This window comes from Echinops telfairi, unplaced genomic scaffold, assembly GCF_000313985.2.
Source record: "Echinops telfairi isolate 266 unplaced genomic scaffold, ASM31398v2 ScPeMD7_6080;HRSCAF=6971, whole genome shotgun sequence".
NCBI classification, from domain to species: Eukaryota; Metazoa; Chordata; class Mammalia; order Afrosoricida; family Tenrecidae; genus Echinops; species Echinops telfairi.
This window is the reverse complement of record NW_022109980.1, coordinates 4813264-4828833: the sequence shown is the minus strand read 5'-3', so window position 1 is coordinate 4828833 and position 15570 is coordinate 4813264. Positions and strand designations below refer to the sequence as shown.

General features: G+C 42.3%; 1 protein-coding gene across 1 annotated transcript in view; it reads left to right on the top strand.

Moving 5' to 3' along the window:
* Nucleotides 1–1958: 1958 nt before the first annotated feature.
* The window catches only part of TENM1 (teneurin transmembrane protein 1), a 406739-nt gene continuing 393127 nt past the window's right edge, over nt 1959–15570 (top strand). The window contains exon 1 of the mRNA XM_004713061.2: nt 1959–2197. Within this exon, the coding sequence (XP_004713118.2) occupies nt 1959–2197 (239 nt within the window). The remainder of the gene's footprint in view (nt 2198–15570) is intronic.

The window sequence follows — 15570 nt, the reverse complement described above, 5'->3', positions numbered from 1 at the left end:
TTGCATAGGGAGTTGGGAGTGGGCCCAGAAAGATGGGCGTGATTTAGAAAACTCATGACACATTTTAGCTCCTTTTCAATATAAAAAATCGAAGCCCTGGTGCCATTGTGGTTATGCTTTGGGCTACTAAACAAAAGGTCAGCAGTTGGGAACCACCAGTCACTCCTCGGGAGAGAGATGACACTTTCCCCTCCTGTAAAGTCACAATGTCAGAAACCCACAGGGGGAGTTCGGCTGTGTCCTATAAGGTCCACTGAATCAGGATCACCTAGACGGTACTGAGTTTGGTTGGAGTTTTGATTAGCTAAAAGAATCCAGTAGAGAAAGCAAATGATCACCATGCCTTTCCCTACCTATCTTTCTGATTTTCCTATAGCAAGTTTGTTTAAAGCAAATGCCACTTAATATTAGAAAATACAGCCTAGCTTGTCACCTGCTCTGGGAATAGTCATATCAGTTTAAAATGTGAAACGAATATGCAGTATCCTGAAATTTCAAGTGTGAGGTGGAAGGATCATCGAAAGAGGTGATTACTTTTTTCTTTCTGTGATTGGCCCCTGCAACGTGCCCCTCAGCACCAGCTAGCTCTGAGCCCTTTGCTAGATACTGAAAGCCTCTGGTGCCTTCCCGCTTCTCAATGCTCGGTCATCTGGGAGGTAGGACAACGTTTATGCAGAAGGGGCTGGTATTACAAGAAACCGCTTCAACATCCAGTATGTCTCTCCTGTGGGGGGAGGGGCGGAAAGAGGTGGTTATCAGCAACAATACCGATTTCTTGACAAAGGGGTTTAATTGGGATATTCCTCATGGGCGAGATTCTAACTCACTGCCGTTACATGTGCGTGCCACAAGAAAACAGTGGAATAATACCCAACAGATGGGGGGAGGGGGGCAGGTGCCCCAGGCAATCCCTTCTGCAAACAGGTAGAATGAGATAACTAAGTGGTTACAGGCTGGGCTGCTAACCACAAGGTCAGCAGTTCAAAACCATCAGCCGTTCCTCAGGAGAAAGGTGGGACTTGACTCCCATGAAGATTGAAAGTACATTCATTGCCCTCATCATTCTCAAAACCCTTGTGATAAGAGTTGTATGAGCCCCTAATAAAATGATTTTATAAAAAAAAGAAGAGTAACAGTCTTCGAAAGGCACAGGGCTGGTTCTGCCCGTGCTCTAGAGTCACAATGAGTTGGAATTGACTGGACGGCAGTGAGTGTAGCACAGGAAGGTGTGGCCCAGGAGTGGCCTGTGTTTGGCCTGGCCATGGAAGGACATGTCAGAACGTGAACACACTCCTTTTAGCTGATCTTTTCCAAGGAGCCCTCCGAGTTGGGGGTTGGGGGATTTCTTGCCCAGGGATTCTTTTCAGGTCGTTGAGTTATGTCCTCCGGGCGAACTGTTCTCCTGACGCCTGTGAGTGCTCCCATGTTGCCTGTGAGTGCTCCCATGTTGGCTGGCTACCAGCCTTTCCTGGGGTAAACCAGAAGGTGGCCTTCTGTTTGCCTGTGAAATGCCCAAGGATCTTGGTTTTGTTTTCCTCTGAGCAACTACTTTTTTGCCTCTCTCTGGTATTTTCCCAAAGCAAGATTTGTGCAACTGATGGAAATCAGCTCCCTTCCGTTCTGTAACTTGGTGTCTTGTTGATGATTTATTTGTTCAGTAGCAGAAACTATGACAAATTGTGTGAGGCGGCCTCATTTACTTTTTAACTGCTACAGCGCCAAAGAATTTACATGTAAATGCAATGGGCCAATGTTTTACATTTCAGCAGTGGGCAGCACGTACTTTTGTAATGTAATTGACATTTTTACAGGTAGAAGGAACTTAAAATTCTAACCCCTCCTCCCCGACAGGTTATATTATTCGGAAATCCTGATCAGTCTGACATACTGTGTTTTCCTGACTGCCAAGCTGGAGAGTGAGTCTTGATTTTGTTGTTTTTCTTCTCTCCTCTTTAGACATGCAGAGCAGCCAACCCAACCAGTTCACCTTCAGGCCTCTCCCCCCGCCGCCACCGCCTCCACATGCCTGCACCTGTGCCAGGAAGCCACCCCCCACAGCAGACTCGCTTCAGAGAAGATCAATGACAACCCGCAGCCAGCCCAGCCCTGCTGCCCCTGCTCCCCCAACCAGTACCCAGGATTCAGTGCATCTGCATAACAGCTGGGTCTTGAATAGCAACATACCCTTGGAGACCAGGTATTTGAGCTGCTACTGATACCAGGAACCTGAAGCATGGCTGGGGATGATTTCACTGAATGCAGGCGTGCAGTTGACCATAGACCTCGGTGGAGACACCCAAATGTACACCCAGTGACAGGCCAGGTGCATGGGTCAATGGACACGTGCACACACACACCCCTAGACCCATGCCCACCCACAGGCACACACAAAGAAGCAGACGCTCAGGAACTGATAGAATCACTGAGGCGTTGATACCCCAGCATCAGACACTCACAAATACATACCAAACACAGCAGTCATCTCAGCTCTCACTGCAGCTTCAAAGGGACAGCCAACGCCGCCTTGTTTCCAGAACCGGCAAGGATGCCGGCAAATCCGAGCACAATTGGAGGAACACGGGGAGTGTTGTGTTTAATTTATTGCAAACATTGAAAAGGAAGGGTTGTTTCACGCAGCAGAAGCACATGAGTGATTCCGGAGGCAACTGTGCCTGTTGAAAGAAGTCTGGTTTGTAGCAAAAGCATTCCCCTCAGTTGATGTTGTCCACTTGGTGTATTTCAGCTCCTAGAATTCGCTCCTCAGCAATCTGCCCCGTCCTTTAGAGAGCGTACCTCCACAGTCGGAGGTCTCCTGGATATAACAAGCTGTAGCAGGAGACTTGGTGAACCAGGACATCGTTCTCCATTTCTCATCACTCTTTTTTAAATCAAACATTACAACTGACTAGTAACATAGAAAAACATTACTACTATTCCTCATGACCGTGAAGCAATTCTGACTCATAGCAACCCTATAAGACAGGATCCGCGACTGTAACTTTTTGCTTTTTAATTCATCTAGTTATATGTACTTAAATTTAAAAAAACAACAACAACATTTTTTGGTACCTAATCCACATATCATGCAATTCACTAGTTCAATCACATCAAGAAGAGTTATACATTCATTACCATAATCAGTTTTAGAACATTTTCTTCTTTCTTGTACTCAGTGTTATTAACTCCCCATCCCCCCCCCACCTCCCCTGCCAAGAAACTATTTAATCCAGTTACTCTTTATGAGAGTAGAAAGCCTCATCTGTCTCTCGAGGAGTGGCTGGTGGTTTTAAACTGCTGACTTTGTGGTTAGCAGCCCAATGTGTAACTAACTACGTACGCTGCCAGGGCTCATTAACTCATAAAATATCACATGGTTATCTTTCAAATTCAAGGACTCTCCTGTATCTCGCATATGCCTTTTTGTTTTAGATCTACTTCCAAAGCTCTTCTAAACACATTTACATATAAATGATGGGCATAATATACCACTTGATAAACAATATCTGGTGTCAGCTCTGATCAGTCTCTACCCTACTATCTGGGAATTGAGACTGAAAGGGGAGGACTAACAAAGACTGTATTTTGGTTGTTGTTTTTTTCCTCTGCAGCGTATTAAATTAAATGCCAGACATGGCATCAGAGAATATGTCACCATCAACAAACTAAAAGTACAGTGGCCCCAATCCAGGAATCTCTGTACCATCTATCAGTTCCCAGATTAAATAGCTTCATAAACTGCTATTTCAGATGCTTCCCAATAGAAAATAGAGCAGTCAGCTCCTATGTGTTAGTGCTTTCGTTTGTGTTTCTATGTCATTCTGCTTTGTTGTTGTTGTTGTTCTTTGATAGAAAATGGAAAGACAAGGGAAATGAGAGACACAGAGAATGACATTTCTCTTCTGCAATGATTTCTTTTCTCATGCCATGGTGATTTATTCAGTCACCTTTTAATTCACTTGTAGAGAGTAGAGGAAACAGGGTGGGGGTGCTAGCTCCCAAACCGGACAGTTATTCTCCTTTCCTTGAAGATGCCAAATAACAGGAAATCTGGAAGGAATTTGGGGGATGGGCTCAGGCAAATGGAGAGAGAAAACTATTCTTATTTGAAATGTACATCTAGGCATGTTTGTACAAACTGCACCCACGGACCTTCTGTATCTAGACAAGGAATGTATTAATTGGTCTCAGTTTCATAAGATGCAGAGAAGAACATAAGTTTTCATGTGAGACTGAGCACAGAGTACCTTTTTAGTACATTTGAAAATATATTCAGCATCAAGATGAATTTAAATTAAAAAAGAAAAAAAACTCTAGAAGACTGATCAACTAGGAGTTTCCAAATATATCTGGGAAAAATGTTCATTTCACATGTTGCTAAGTAAAGGTAACTCTGTACATACCCTGGTACCACCGTTGAACTCTGTGACATAACTTCTGTGAGCCTCAGCTTCCTCATCTGTAAACCTGAATATAATAACACCTGCCTTGGTCTATCTAGATAAGAAAGGCGGGATAAACAATCTGGAGGAGTAAACAACAGGACCGACATTCCAGGGGGGGGGAGAAGGAAGTGGATGTTAACAAACGCAGGGACAAGTGAACAACAAATGATCCAAAATCGATGTCCAGGAGGGTGTAGGAGGCCTGGTAGGGCTTGATCAAAGGCAATGTAGCCAAGAGGAATTACTGAAAGCCAAATGAAGGCTGAACATGATGGTGGGACAAGAGAAAAGTAAAAGGAAATAGAGGAAAGAACTATGAGGCAAAGGGCATTTATAGAGGTCGAAATACAGGCATGTGCATATGTAAATATATTTATATATGACAATGGGGAAATAGATCTATGTGCATATATTTATAGGTTTAGTGTTAAGGTAGCAGATGGACATTGGGCCTTGACTCAAGTACTCCCTCAATGCAAGAACACTTTGTTCTATTAAACTGGCATTCTGTGATGCTCACTTTCCCAACATAATCACTGAAGACAAAGCAGGTGCATAAGCAAATGTGGTGAACAAAGCTGTTGATGCATGGCTGTCAAAAGATATAGCATCTGGGGTCTTAAAGGCTTGAATATAAAGAAGCGGCCACATAGCTGAGAAGCAACGGTGTCCACATGGTAGAAGCACACCAGCCTGAATGATCATGAGGTGTCAATGGTATCAGTTATCAGGCATCAAAGAACAAAAAATCATATCATTGTAAATGACTGGGGGTGTGGAGTGGAGACCCAAAGCCCATCTGTAGGCAACTGGACATCTCCTTACAGAAGGGTCGCGGGGAGGAGACGAGCCAGTCAGGGTGCAGTGTAGCAATGATGAAACATACAACTTTCCTCTAGTTCCTAAATGCTACCTCCCCACCCACTATCATGATTCCAATTCTACCTTACAAATCCGGCTAGACCAGAGGATGTACACTGGTACAGATAGGAACTGGAAATACGGGGAAACCAATAATGAGAGTAGGTATACCAGGAGGGGAAGGGGAAGGTAAGGTAGAAAGGGGGAACTGATCACAATGATCTACATATAACCCCCTCCCTGGGGGATGGACAACAGAAAAGTGGGTGAATGGAGATATCAGACAGTGTAAGACATGACAAAATAATAGTAATCTATAAATTATAAAGAGCTTGTGATGGAGGGAGGGTGGTGGAGTGAGGGGGGAAAATGAGGAGCTGATACCAAGGGCTGAAGTAGAAAGAAAATGTTGGAGAATGATAATGGCAACAAATGTGCCTGACACAATACATGTATGTTTGGATTGTGATATAGTTGTACGAGCCCCCAATGAAATGATTTTTTAAAAACCACCAGCCTCAGCAGGTTATTGCAACAATCCAATCTGTATAGCAGAAAGTACTTTTTCCACTGTTTCAAGCTCAAACTGACCAATGCAGTAACAGTCAAGGTCGATTCTAACTCAAAGAGGGCCTCCCAGACAGACTAATATTGCCCCTGTGGAGCTCGAAGGCTACAGATCTTCCATTGGAGCAGAAAGCCTCATCTGGCTCGGGAGGTCATTTTGAACAGCTGACCTTGTGTTTAGCAGCCAAATACAGAACCACTACACGGCCAGAGCTCCATTCACATAGTATTATAGAAATTAAAAATGATATTATCATTCCTACCATGCCTCTGCTTCTATATGTCCAATGAAGGGACTTGACTTTCTGAAGGTGTTCCATTCCGTCTCCAACAATTATAAGCTGGTTGTTATTGAATCAAAATCTACCATAGTTTAACGTATGCCTGTTGATAGTAGATGGAATCCCAGAGCCCACGGAACAAGTAGAAGTTCTCATAATCCTCACAGTCTTTCAGATGCTGTTGTCTGCTACTTTCATCCAGTCAGACCCAACTCAAGGCCACCCCAAGTAGAACAGGATCGGACCATTTTATTGCCAATAGGGTTTTCATCAGCTGGTTTTCTAAGGCAGATCTCAAGCTTTTCTTCCTATTTGCTCTTAGTCTTTAAGGTCCACTGCACCTAGTCAGCATCATCACACCACACAAGCCACCGCTGACAGATGGTTAATGGCTCTGCATTCAGTTCATTGGCTGGAAATTAAAGCCGGGTATCCCTCCTGGAAGGAATCCTGACATGACATCAGCGAGTTCTATCACCGAACCGAACCACCACTGCTCTCTTGACAACCCTTAAGATGCTTGCTGGCAACTCTTCCTACTTCTTTCCTTCAGGCCAAATGTTTCCCCTGTTCCTCCTGTGACTTGGTTTCAAATTCCCCTTTCTGGGCTCTTTCTTTAGAATGCCCCCACTTCATCCACACTACACTTGAAGCATAAGGCCCAAGGATGATGCCGGCCTAAATTAGGCTCTTTTGTCAGGAGCAGTGGTCATTCAGATTACCTCAAATACTTGAGAACTTCCTTGTAGTCTCGCTTCAGTCTAGGGTCCCAGGAAATATTGTTCAACTCCAAAAGATGGGAACTAGCGTGACTCAGTTCCCCAGGGTGACTGTTCCTCTCCGTTCCTTTCTTTTGTCCAGTAGGGGTTTTGGGTTTTGTTTTTCTCTATCAGCTCAATCTCGCTTTTGTTGCCATCTCGTTTCTACTTCCTCTTAACAAAATCTCTGGTTTCCTCTGTACCACATGGTCCCAAGTGTACTTCTTGGTACCTCTCACTGCATCCTTTCACCTGTTTCATTGCCTAACCCCCTTGGTATTTCTTGGTTCAAAAATTAGCTTGGTTTTTAAGTAGCCCAGTTGACCCATTTCATACGGGGCTGTGTTTTTCATTTCTTGGTAGGCCTATAGATTACCTGTTTTACTCAATAGATCCCTCAGTCTTCTGAGACTAGAAGGAGGGGAAGATGAATGATACACAAACATATATATCCTTGTGCAAGGCCTGGGAGTAGATATGATGTCCCTTAAATAGGCCTTTGAAAGGATAGTCACCTTTGATCTATTCATCCAGAATAGTGTGCTCTAACTAGCAATGAGTGACCGACTCCCTTTGTCCTCCCAATGTCCTTTTGTCAACACAGTCTATTCCAAGGTCAGCTGTTTGTTTTGCCACATGTCACCACAGATTCACATTTAGAACACTGGTAAACTAAGCCCCTACCTACATGCTTTGTTTTGTTTTTAACAATTTCTGAAGCTAAACCACATTTCCTTTATTCTATAATTATATTGCGGAAGCATTTTTAATTGCTCATTTGGATAGAGGAGATGCATATAGAAAGATGTTCATCGTCTCGACTTGGTCTAACTTAAGTTTATCCTGTTAGCCTGTGGAGAAGGAGCTCTGGTGATGTAGTTGTTACACCTTGGGCTGCAATCCATGTGGTCAGCAGTTCAAAACCACCAAGAGCTCCTCCAGAGAAAGACCGGGCTTTCTATGCCTGTTAAGCTGTTATAGTCTCAGAAACCCACAGGGGTCACTATAAGTCAGCAATGACTGGATGGCAGTGAGCTAGGGTTTTTTGTTTGTTTATTAGTATTATTTTGGGCAACCTGTGGAGAGGCAGCTGAATTATAATTCTACCAGACGAAGGTCTTGCGATGACCCTAATTGTTATCCGTTGGTTGGTTAGACACACTTTCTCCATTTTCATGTCATTAGTAAAAATCATCCATAGGACAAGATGAAGGTCAGCGCTCCGGGGATGCCACTTGAGACCTCCCTGCAGTTTGACATTTATCCATTTGGCAACCTTCTTTTTCTTGCGCACAACCCACACGCCTGCTTGTTCGCCAGCCTATCATAAGGGACCTTGTCGAAAACCTTGCTGATATCAAGAAACAGTATTGCCTACATTTTTACTGACCTGCCAATCAAATCACCATGTCAAAAATTGAAAGGAAGGGAGATTTGTCTAACATAGCTTGTTCTTTAAAAATGCATACTGCCTTCTCATGGTTATGACTTTTTCTTGTCCTAAGTGCGCACAAACCATCCTTTCAATAACCTGTTCTAGAATTTTGCACTCAATCAACATGATGTTGCTTGGGGTAGTCCAAGAAGCCCAGGTGCTTCCTGTGCCTTTGGAAAATCAAAGCCAATATTTGCTGTCACCAGTCTTCTGACACATTTTCCCTAACCCACAATGCCTGCAGCTTTAATGACTCTGACTAGGCAGTGCAATCTATAAGACCCCTCTCCATGCTGGACTCTGATTTTAATTCATTTAGAACAATGGGTTGGTTTCTTATGAGCATGTGGCCTATTAGGGGCTTGATTTGAGATTATTGGTGTTTATTGTACTCTTAGAAGTTGTTAATTCATCTCTCTCTCTCTCTCTCTCTCACACACACACACACACACACACACACACACACATCGAAGTCTTCCCTGACCTCCGTCATCCAAAAACATGACATGGGCTGCAGGCTTGTGTTATACTCACTCTAATCATATTACTGTAAAACTGACGGCTTTTCATCTTTAGCAGACTCCAAATGAGCATTAGGCCAGGGCATGTGGATGGGTGGGTAGGTGAAGGGTGGGGGTGGGGGCAGAATTGCCAACCATCACCCTTTTCATATTTATTTAAGGAGCCCCAGTGGAGTAGTAGTTACTCATTGGGCTGCTAACTGTAAGGTCAGCAGTTCGAAACCTCCAGCCACTCTTCAGAAGAAAGGAGGGGCTTTCTGCTCCCATAAAGGCTCAAAAGCCCACAGGGGCAGTTCTACCCTGCCCTATAGGCTCGCTATGAGTCCACATGGACTTGATGGCAGTGAATGTCATCTTTCTTTGTCATTGTTTTCATAGCTTTCTTTAGTAAATGTCCTCTAGGGATCTAAAGTGAATGGAGAGTAGCAAGTGCCAGTAACCAGTTCCCTTCCAGCTGTGCAGGACCTCTCCCCTCATGGTAGAGTGCCTCAAGCCGTGCCATGCCTACTGCCCTCACTCAGGATTTTCCTCCAAACTTGAAGAAAGATAGTTGCTTTCTGTAAAGGGTTTTACGACTTTCAGTTCTCTAACTAGTTTTTTATTTTTTCAGTCAATCAGAGAAGCAAGTCCAATTATCATTTTCTCTGCCTTCTGGGAGATGTACTTGTCAGCTAGGGTGGTTGGGGACTTGTCATATGTTTGCCTTTAGATAAATAAGTCTAGCAGTTGTCTGCAGAAAGGAAATCACTCATATTTACTACAGTTTACTCCTGTGGCTCTTTGGTTGGAAATGCGCATACATTTTCTTCATCTGGTCTAGTGGCTCCTTGTCAATTAGTTCTGTGACCTTAGGCACGTTATTTACCATCCGCATGCCTTGGTTTTCTTCTCTGTAAAGTACGGGTGAGAGTAAGATTGGCTTCCGAAGGCTGTTGTGAGAAGGCACTGAGTTATTACTTGTCATGTGTGTTGAACGTGGAGACACATAGCAAGCACCTGATACAATTTAGAAATAATGATAGCGATAACTCCAGGGACAATTCTATTTTCTGTCCCTTTCTTTATCCATCTCCATCTAAGTTATATCACCCCTATGTTTATGCCCCCCTCAGTAAATGTATACATCATTCCTCTTCCCTCCTTTAACATGCTTTTAAATACAATGTAGTCTTTGCTACTATATTCTAATCATGACAATCCGTCCCCTAACATTGTGATGCAACATCCAAGACAGGCCTGTGGTAAATTTCCCAAACAGCTTCCAGATTGTTGCCTACCTTCTGTCTTTCACAAAAATACCACCATGACTACCCAGTACATGTAGGATCCAGTTGCTCCCACCCTGAAAACCAAACTCACTGCCTTTGAGCCAATGGGCACCCTCTCGGGCAGGTTGAGCTTCCCCTGGGGGTTTCTGCGATTGTTAACTCTTTACAGGAGTAGAAAACCTCATCTTTTTTCAGAGATCAACCTTTCTATCTTCTATGGCAAAGGTTCTCCCACCATTTGTAGTGGCTCAAGTATATTTTGCGGAGAAGGGGCAAGTTATCTGGAAAAGTATGTGATGTCATAAATTGGGAGGCTGGGTGGTAGTATGTGAAAGCATATGTGTACAAACAGGCCTGGTCTCCACTGCTTGTATTTCTGTGAACTTGGATACAATTTGGACACCTCTTAAGGGTCTCAAGTTTCCTATGGGTTTTGTGGAGAAAATGTTGGAACCTACTTTGCAAGGTTGTTGTGGGAATCGTATGAGACAATATACGTAAAAGCTCTGCTCACAGCCTGGCACCTAGAAAGTGTATAATAAATATTGTTTTCCATTCAAGAGCCTGGCACAAGCATGTCGACAAGGAGAGGAATCCCATCACTGTAATTCAGAGGACCACATTGGCTTTAATCTGCTCTGAGTATATCCATTATTTACATATATATACCTTACTAGCTCTGGATTATCGAACATGTCCTGAGACAGCTCAGAATTGGGTAGAGTAGCTCTGTCTGGCCAGGGAAGTGGTAGCAACTATCTGTATCAATTTTTAGCATATTCTGACAGATAGCTGCAGCCTTATGATGCTAACTGCCCTTGATGGCTTTTGGCCAATGTGACAATTAAGTAGAGCCTTCAGCCCTATTTCTCATGAAGGAAGAACCACAGCCATTGGTAACGGAGATATGGGCATGGAATGAAAAGAGAAACGAAGTCTATATGACCAATGCTCGGTACCAAGTTTCTACCGCTAGTGTCTATTCTGGAGAAATAGGAATCACTTAGAAGAAATATTCATGAATGATGATAGCAGTGATTGAAATATCTGTGGAATAATATTCTTCAAATATTAGCACAAAAAGTTGAGTTCTCCAATAATAGCTATATTTCATTTATCCAAAACTACTAAAAGCTATCTACATTTGAAAGTAGTTCTCCCCTCCCCCTCCCCTTAAGGTATCTGCAATGCAAAAAAAAACGAGACCTAGAGATATAATTTCTTCTTTGTAATAATGGCTAGTGGAGAAGGGAGGGGTTTGGGCAGGGAGCTCAAAATGCACAATACTCTGTGTTTGGACCCAACAATATTCTCATGCTCTAATCCTTTAACAGCAGTGGGGTGAACAAAATATATCTCCAAGCACAGATCAAAATAATCGCTTTTGACTGGGAAAGAGTTCTTAGGTCCACTCTGTGAACTATAAATCCTGTTTACTACAGATGAACAGGAAGCAACCAAGCTTTTCGGCCCACACCAAATGATGGGTGTGGACGAGGCCCAATTTACATGAATGAAATTCTGTAGTCTTAAAAATACATCTTACACAGTGAGAATGAACACATGTCCTTAAAAGCATATTGTACTGGGGCAGCAAAGAGCAATAATTTATAGATCATCGAGACTCTGGTTACTTTGGTATGTATTAATTACACACATACATAAAAAAAACCTTTTAATTTACTAGTTCCAGTTTTATTTCAGAGCAAAACCTTCAGCAAACATAATTTAATCCATAGACTAAGGAAGGAAATTCCACCCTCCGTGCGAAGAAATCTAGTTTTGATAGGGAAAATGTATATTTAGCAGTCCAAATGTGAATCTAAATAGCTGATGGCTTAGGGAAGTAAAATAAAAGTAGTTGATTAGAAAATATGGAATTTAAAGATAATAAACATAAGAAAATAAAGACAATGACATTTTTCCACAGTCTTTTTGAATCTCTGTCCTGAAATGGGGGAATATTTGAGACTCAGAGCCATCAGGGTGCTAGGAGAGCATTGGCCAGGGTGGGGTCTGTAACATTTGGGGTAAGGAAATTAAGGTAAGTAAAGGAAGACTAATCAAAACTATTTTGACTCCTCCCACTTCTGGGCATCATATCTAGCCATATCCTCCTATGTTCTGAAATATTATTAGCCTCAGTGAGATTACTGTGTTAGGGTAGAATCAGTCCCCCTCGATAGAAGTAAAATTCAATAAAGGCCGATTTCTCATCTTGTTTGCATTGTTTGTAGACTAGGCACCTAGAAAAATGCCCGGCACACGGGCGACAAAAGATCTTTGTGCAAATGTGTTTTTTCCTTTGCCCAAAATTCATGACAGTACTTGTAATCAACTTTTGAAATATTTTTAAAAGCTGCATTATACAATCTCGAAGATGCTGGCATCTAGAGATATTGAGATCGAGATATTTTAAAGCCCAGAATTAAGAAACAGATGTTCTTGTTTATTTCTTCATCTGCTCACCAAAGGGACTCAATTCATTTTGCATTTTCCTGTTCTTTTTTCCCCCAATTTTATCCCAAATTTCTTTCTTTTTTAAAATTTATTTTCAATTGGGAGCTAATCCATATATCATAATCATTCCACAGTTCAATCATATCAAGCAGAATTGTACACTTGCTACCTTAACCAGTCTCCAAACATTTCTTTTTCTTCCTGGACTCCTCGACATTGTTTCCTTCTTACCCACCACCACCATCACTGTATAACACCCCCCCAACCCCTCAACCCCGCCAAAACCCTCATCGTACTTGCTGTCCCTGTAGGTTCATCAATCCTGGGGTTCATATAACAAAACCACAGAATAAAACCATACAACACAACTTCAAAAGGGTGACCCCCAATATCAGAACCCCTCAGAGATCAAGGCTATATAAACAAGCAAAAACAAAACAAAAATATAGAAAATGTGGAAAACTAATTTAGGTCCAGTGAGCATCGGGAGGGGGGCGGAGAATCAACTGATAAAGTTTTAACTATTTAAGCAAGGTTTATCCCTTTGATCTTCTATACCAGCGGTTCTCAACCTATGGGTCACAACCCCTGTGGGGGTCGCCCGATTCTTAACAGTAGCAAAATGACAGTGATGAAGTAGCAACGGAAATAATTGTGTGGTTGGGGGGGTCACCACCACATGAGGAACTATATGAAAGGGTCGCGGCATTAGGAAGGTTGAGAACCACTGGTCTATACTCACCTCTCCACTGCACTCTGTTTAGTGACCACTTTCCTCCCACCCCCCAATTGTGGAGAGAGGCAGATCACCGGAGGCTTATTTCCGATACAATTCCCATACATGAATCTTGGGCTCCCACTGTCATCCACAGCCTTCTGCAAACTGGATTCTCATAATTTAGCCTCTGATACTAATTTCTCCCTCAAGTTCACATTATGTGACTTACAATTGTGCTTCTTCCAGGTAGATTTAATTGACATCTCACTTTGATGGCTGCTTGTTTGGAGACAATCCTTTAAGGCTCCAAGCTCTATTTTGTCTGATAGACGGGCACCATCTAATTTCTTTGCCACATTTTGCTATAGCACCCATATCTTCTTTGTTCCCTTCCTGAGGGTGAGTATCAAGCAGGGTCATGATGTAAGAAAAATTGTTATTAATTTGGAGCTAAGATTTAGTGCAAGCCCAAAGCCCATTCCTGGATCTGTTTTTTTGTTTGTTTTCTGCCTTTTGTTCCCTTTCAAAACCTCTTTGTTAATTTATGGTAGAGTCTTATCAATCATCCCCCTTGGGCATACCAATCTTCCATTAATATTGTCTTTGATTAGACCCTGGGATTAATTTTTTAAAGCCCCATCGAGAGGGGTATATTGGACCAATGTAGTCTAACTCTATATCACAGCCCCTAAATTATTTTGTAGTTGTACTCTATTTACACAAACAGTGGGGGTTAATTGTCTGGGAAATTTACAATAACAGTCACTGAGAATGACTGTCACAAGTTTGCGGGAATAACACTTACCTTAATACATCATCTACGGCAAGACCATGTTTGTCTGCCAGCCATCAGTTCAACAATCTTGGTACAGCTGTCTCCCGCTTCCTCAGACACCGTGAATTTTTTGACTTAAGTCCTCAAGCTACACGTGTGTCTTAGGTAGAGTCAGGTTCACCCAGTGGAGCTTCCATATGGGGCAGCCTGTGGAGGATGCTGTGTGCCTTAAAGATCCAGGATCCAGTGTCCCAGCATTCCATGGCACCCAGCATGGGGCACCAGGATGCACCCAGAAGCCTGGATCAAGGTGGCCCACTCTGTGCATACTACCAGACACCCCTCAGGGTCCCCAAAAGCATTTATTTAAATGGAATGCTGAATCACTCTCTACAACACATTCAACATTCTTTTACAAGACGTTTCAAAGACATGAAGACTTCACCTCACATCTTTCACAAACACGTTTGTCACAAAATCACAAACATTTTCACGTTATTAAATTAAGAAGCAGTCATCTGGATTCTCCCAAAGAGAGATGATTGGTAGCATGTCTGTCTGTCTGTCTGTCTGTCTGTCTCTCTCTCTCTCTCTCTCTCACACACACACACACACACACACACACCTGTAGAAAGAAAGAATAGTTGACAAGTAATTTTCTTCTAGTGTAAATATATCTTATACTTTCAATAAAATATAAAAGACAGGTGTCTATTAACCTGTCTTGGCAACAAAAATACTTATTATGATTAACTGGACAAATAACTGTGTTGCAAATAAAGTTGTGAAGAACTGATTTTCTCTCTCAATCAAAACCATGTAAATTTACAAAGAAGAAAAAGAAACAAGGAAAATGGCAGATAACATGAAAAAAGAAACATGAAATGGGGATGTCAAAGCAGAATCTACCAAAATAAAAGAATAAAAATAGAATATATAGTAATATGAACATATAATAATTTGAGGAGTTGTACTCCAACAAAATTGAAAACTTTAAAGAATTGGACAAATTTATAGAAACACACAAGCTACCTAACCTAGTACAGAAAGAAGTTAAAAAAAAACTTGAACAAACTCAACAAAGGGAGCAATTGAACAGGTCACCCTTCAAACCTAGAACTGAACTCATCCCCAAGGCTCAACTTTCAGCTAAGCAACAGACAGGTCTATAAACTGAACAAGAACACTAGCGAGTAGCATTCCTTAGAACAATTGGCCACAGGAGATCAGGAGTAGATTTTGCCCAGGGATAAAGTTCAGAAGGCTGGAAGAGATAAGAAATGAGGCTAACACAAGGAGGTCTTTTCAAGAAGGGCTCAAGTGGAAAGCAAATGTTTTAAGAATGATGATGGCAACAAATGTGCAATTGTGCTTGACACGATGGATGGATGGATGGATTGTGATAAGCGTTGTATGAGCACCCAATACAATGATTTAAAAAAAGAGTGCTGTTACATTGTCAGCATAGCAATCAGTGTCACAAA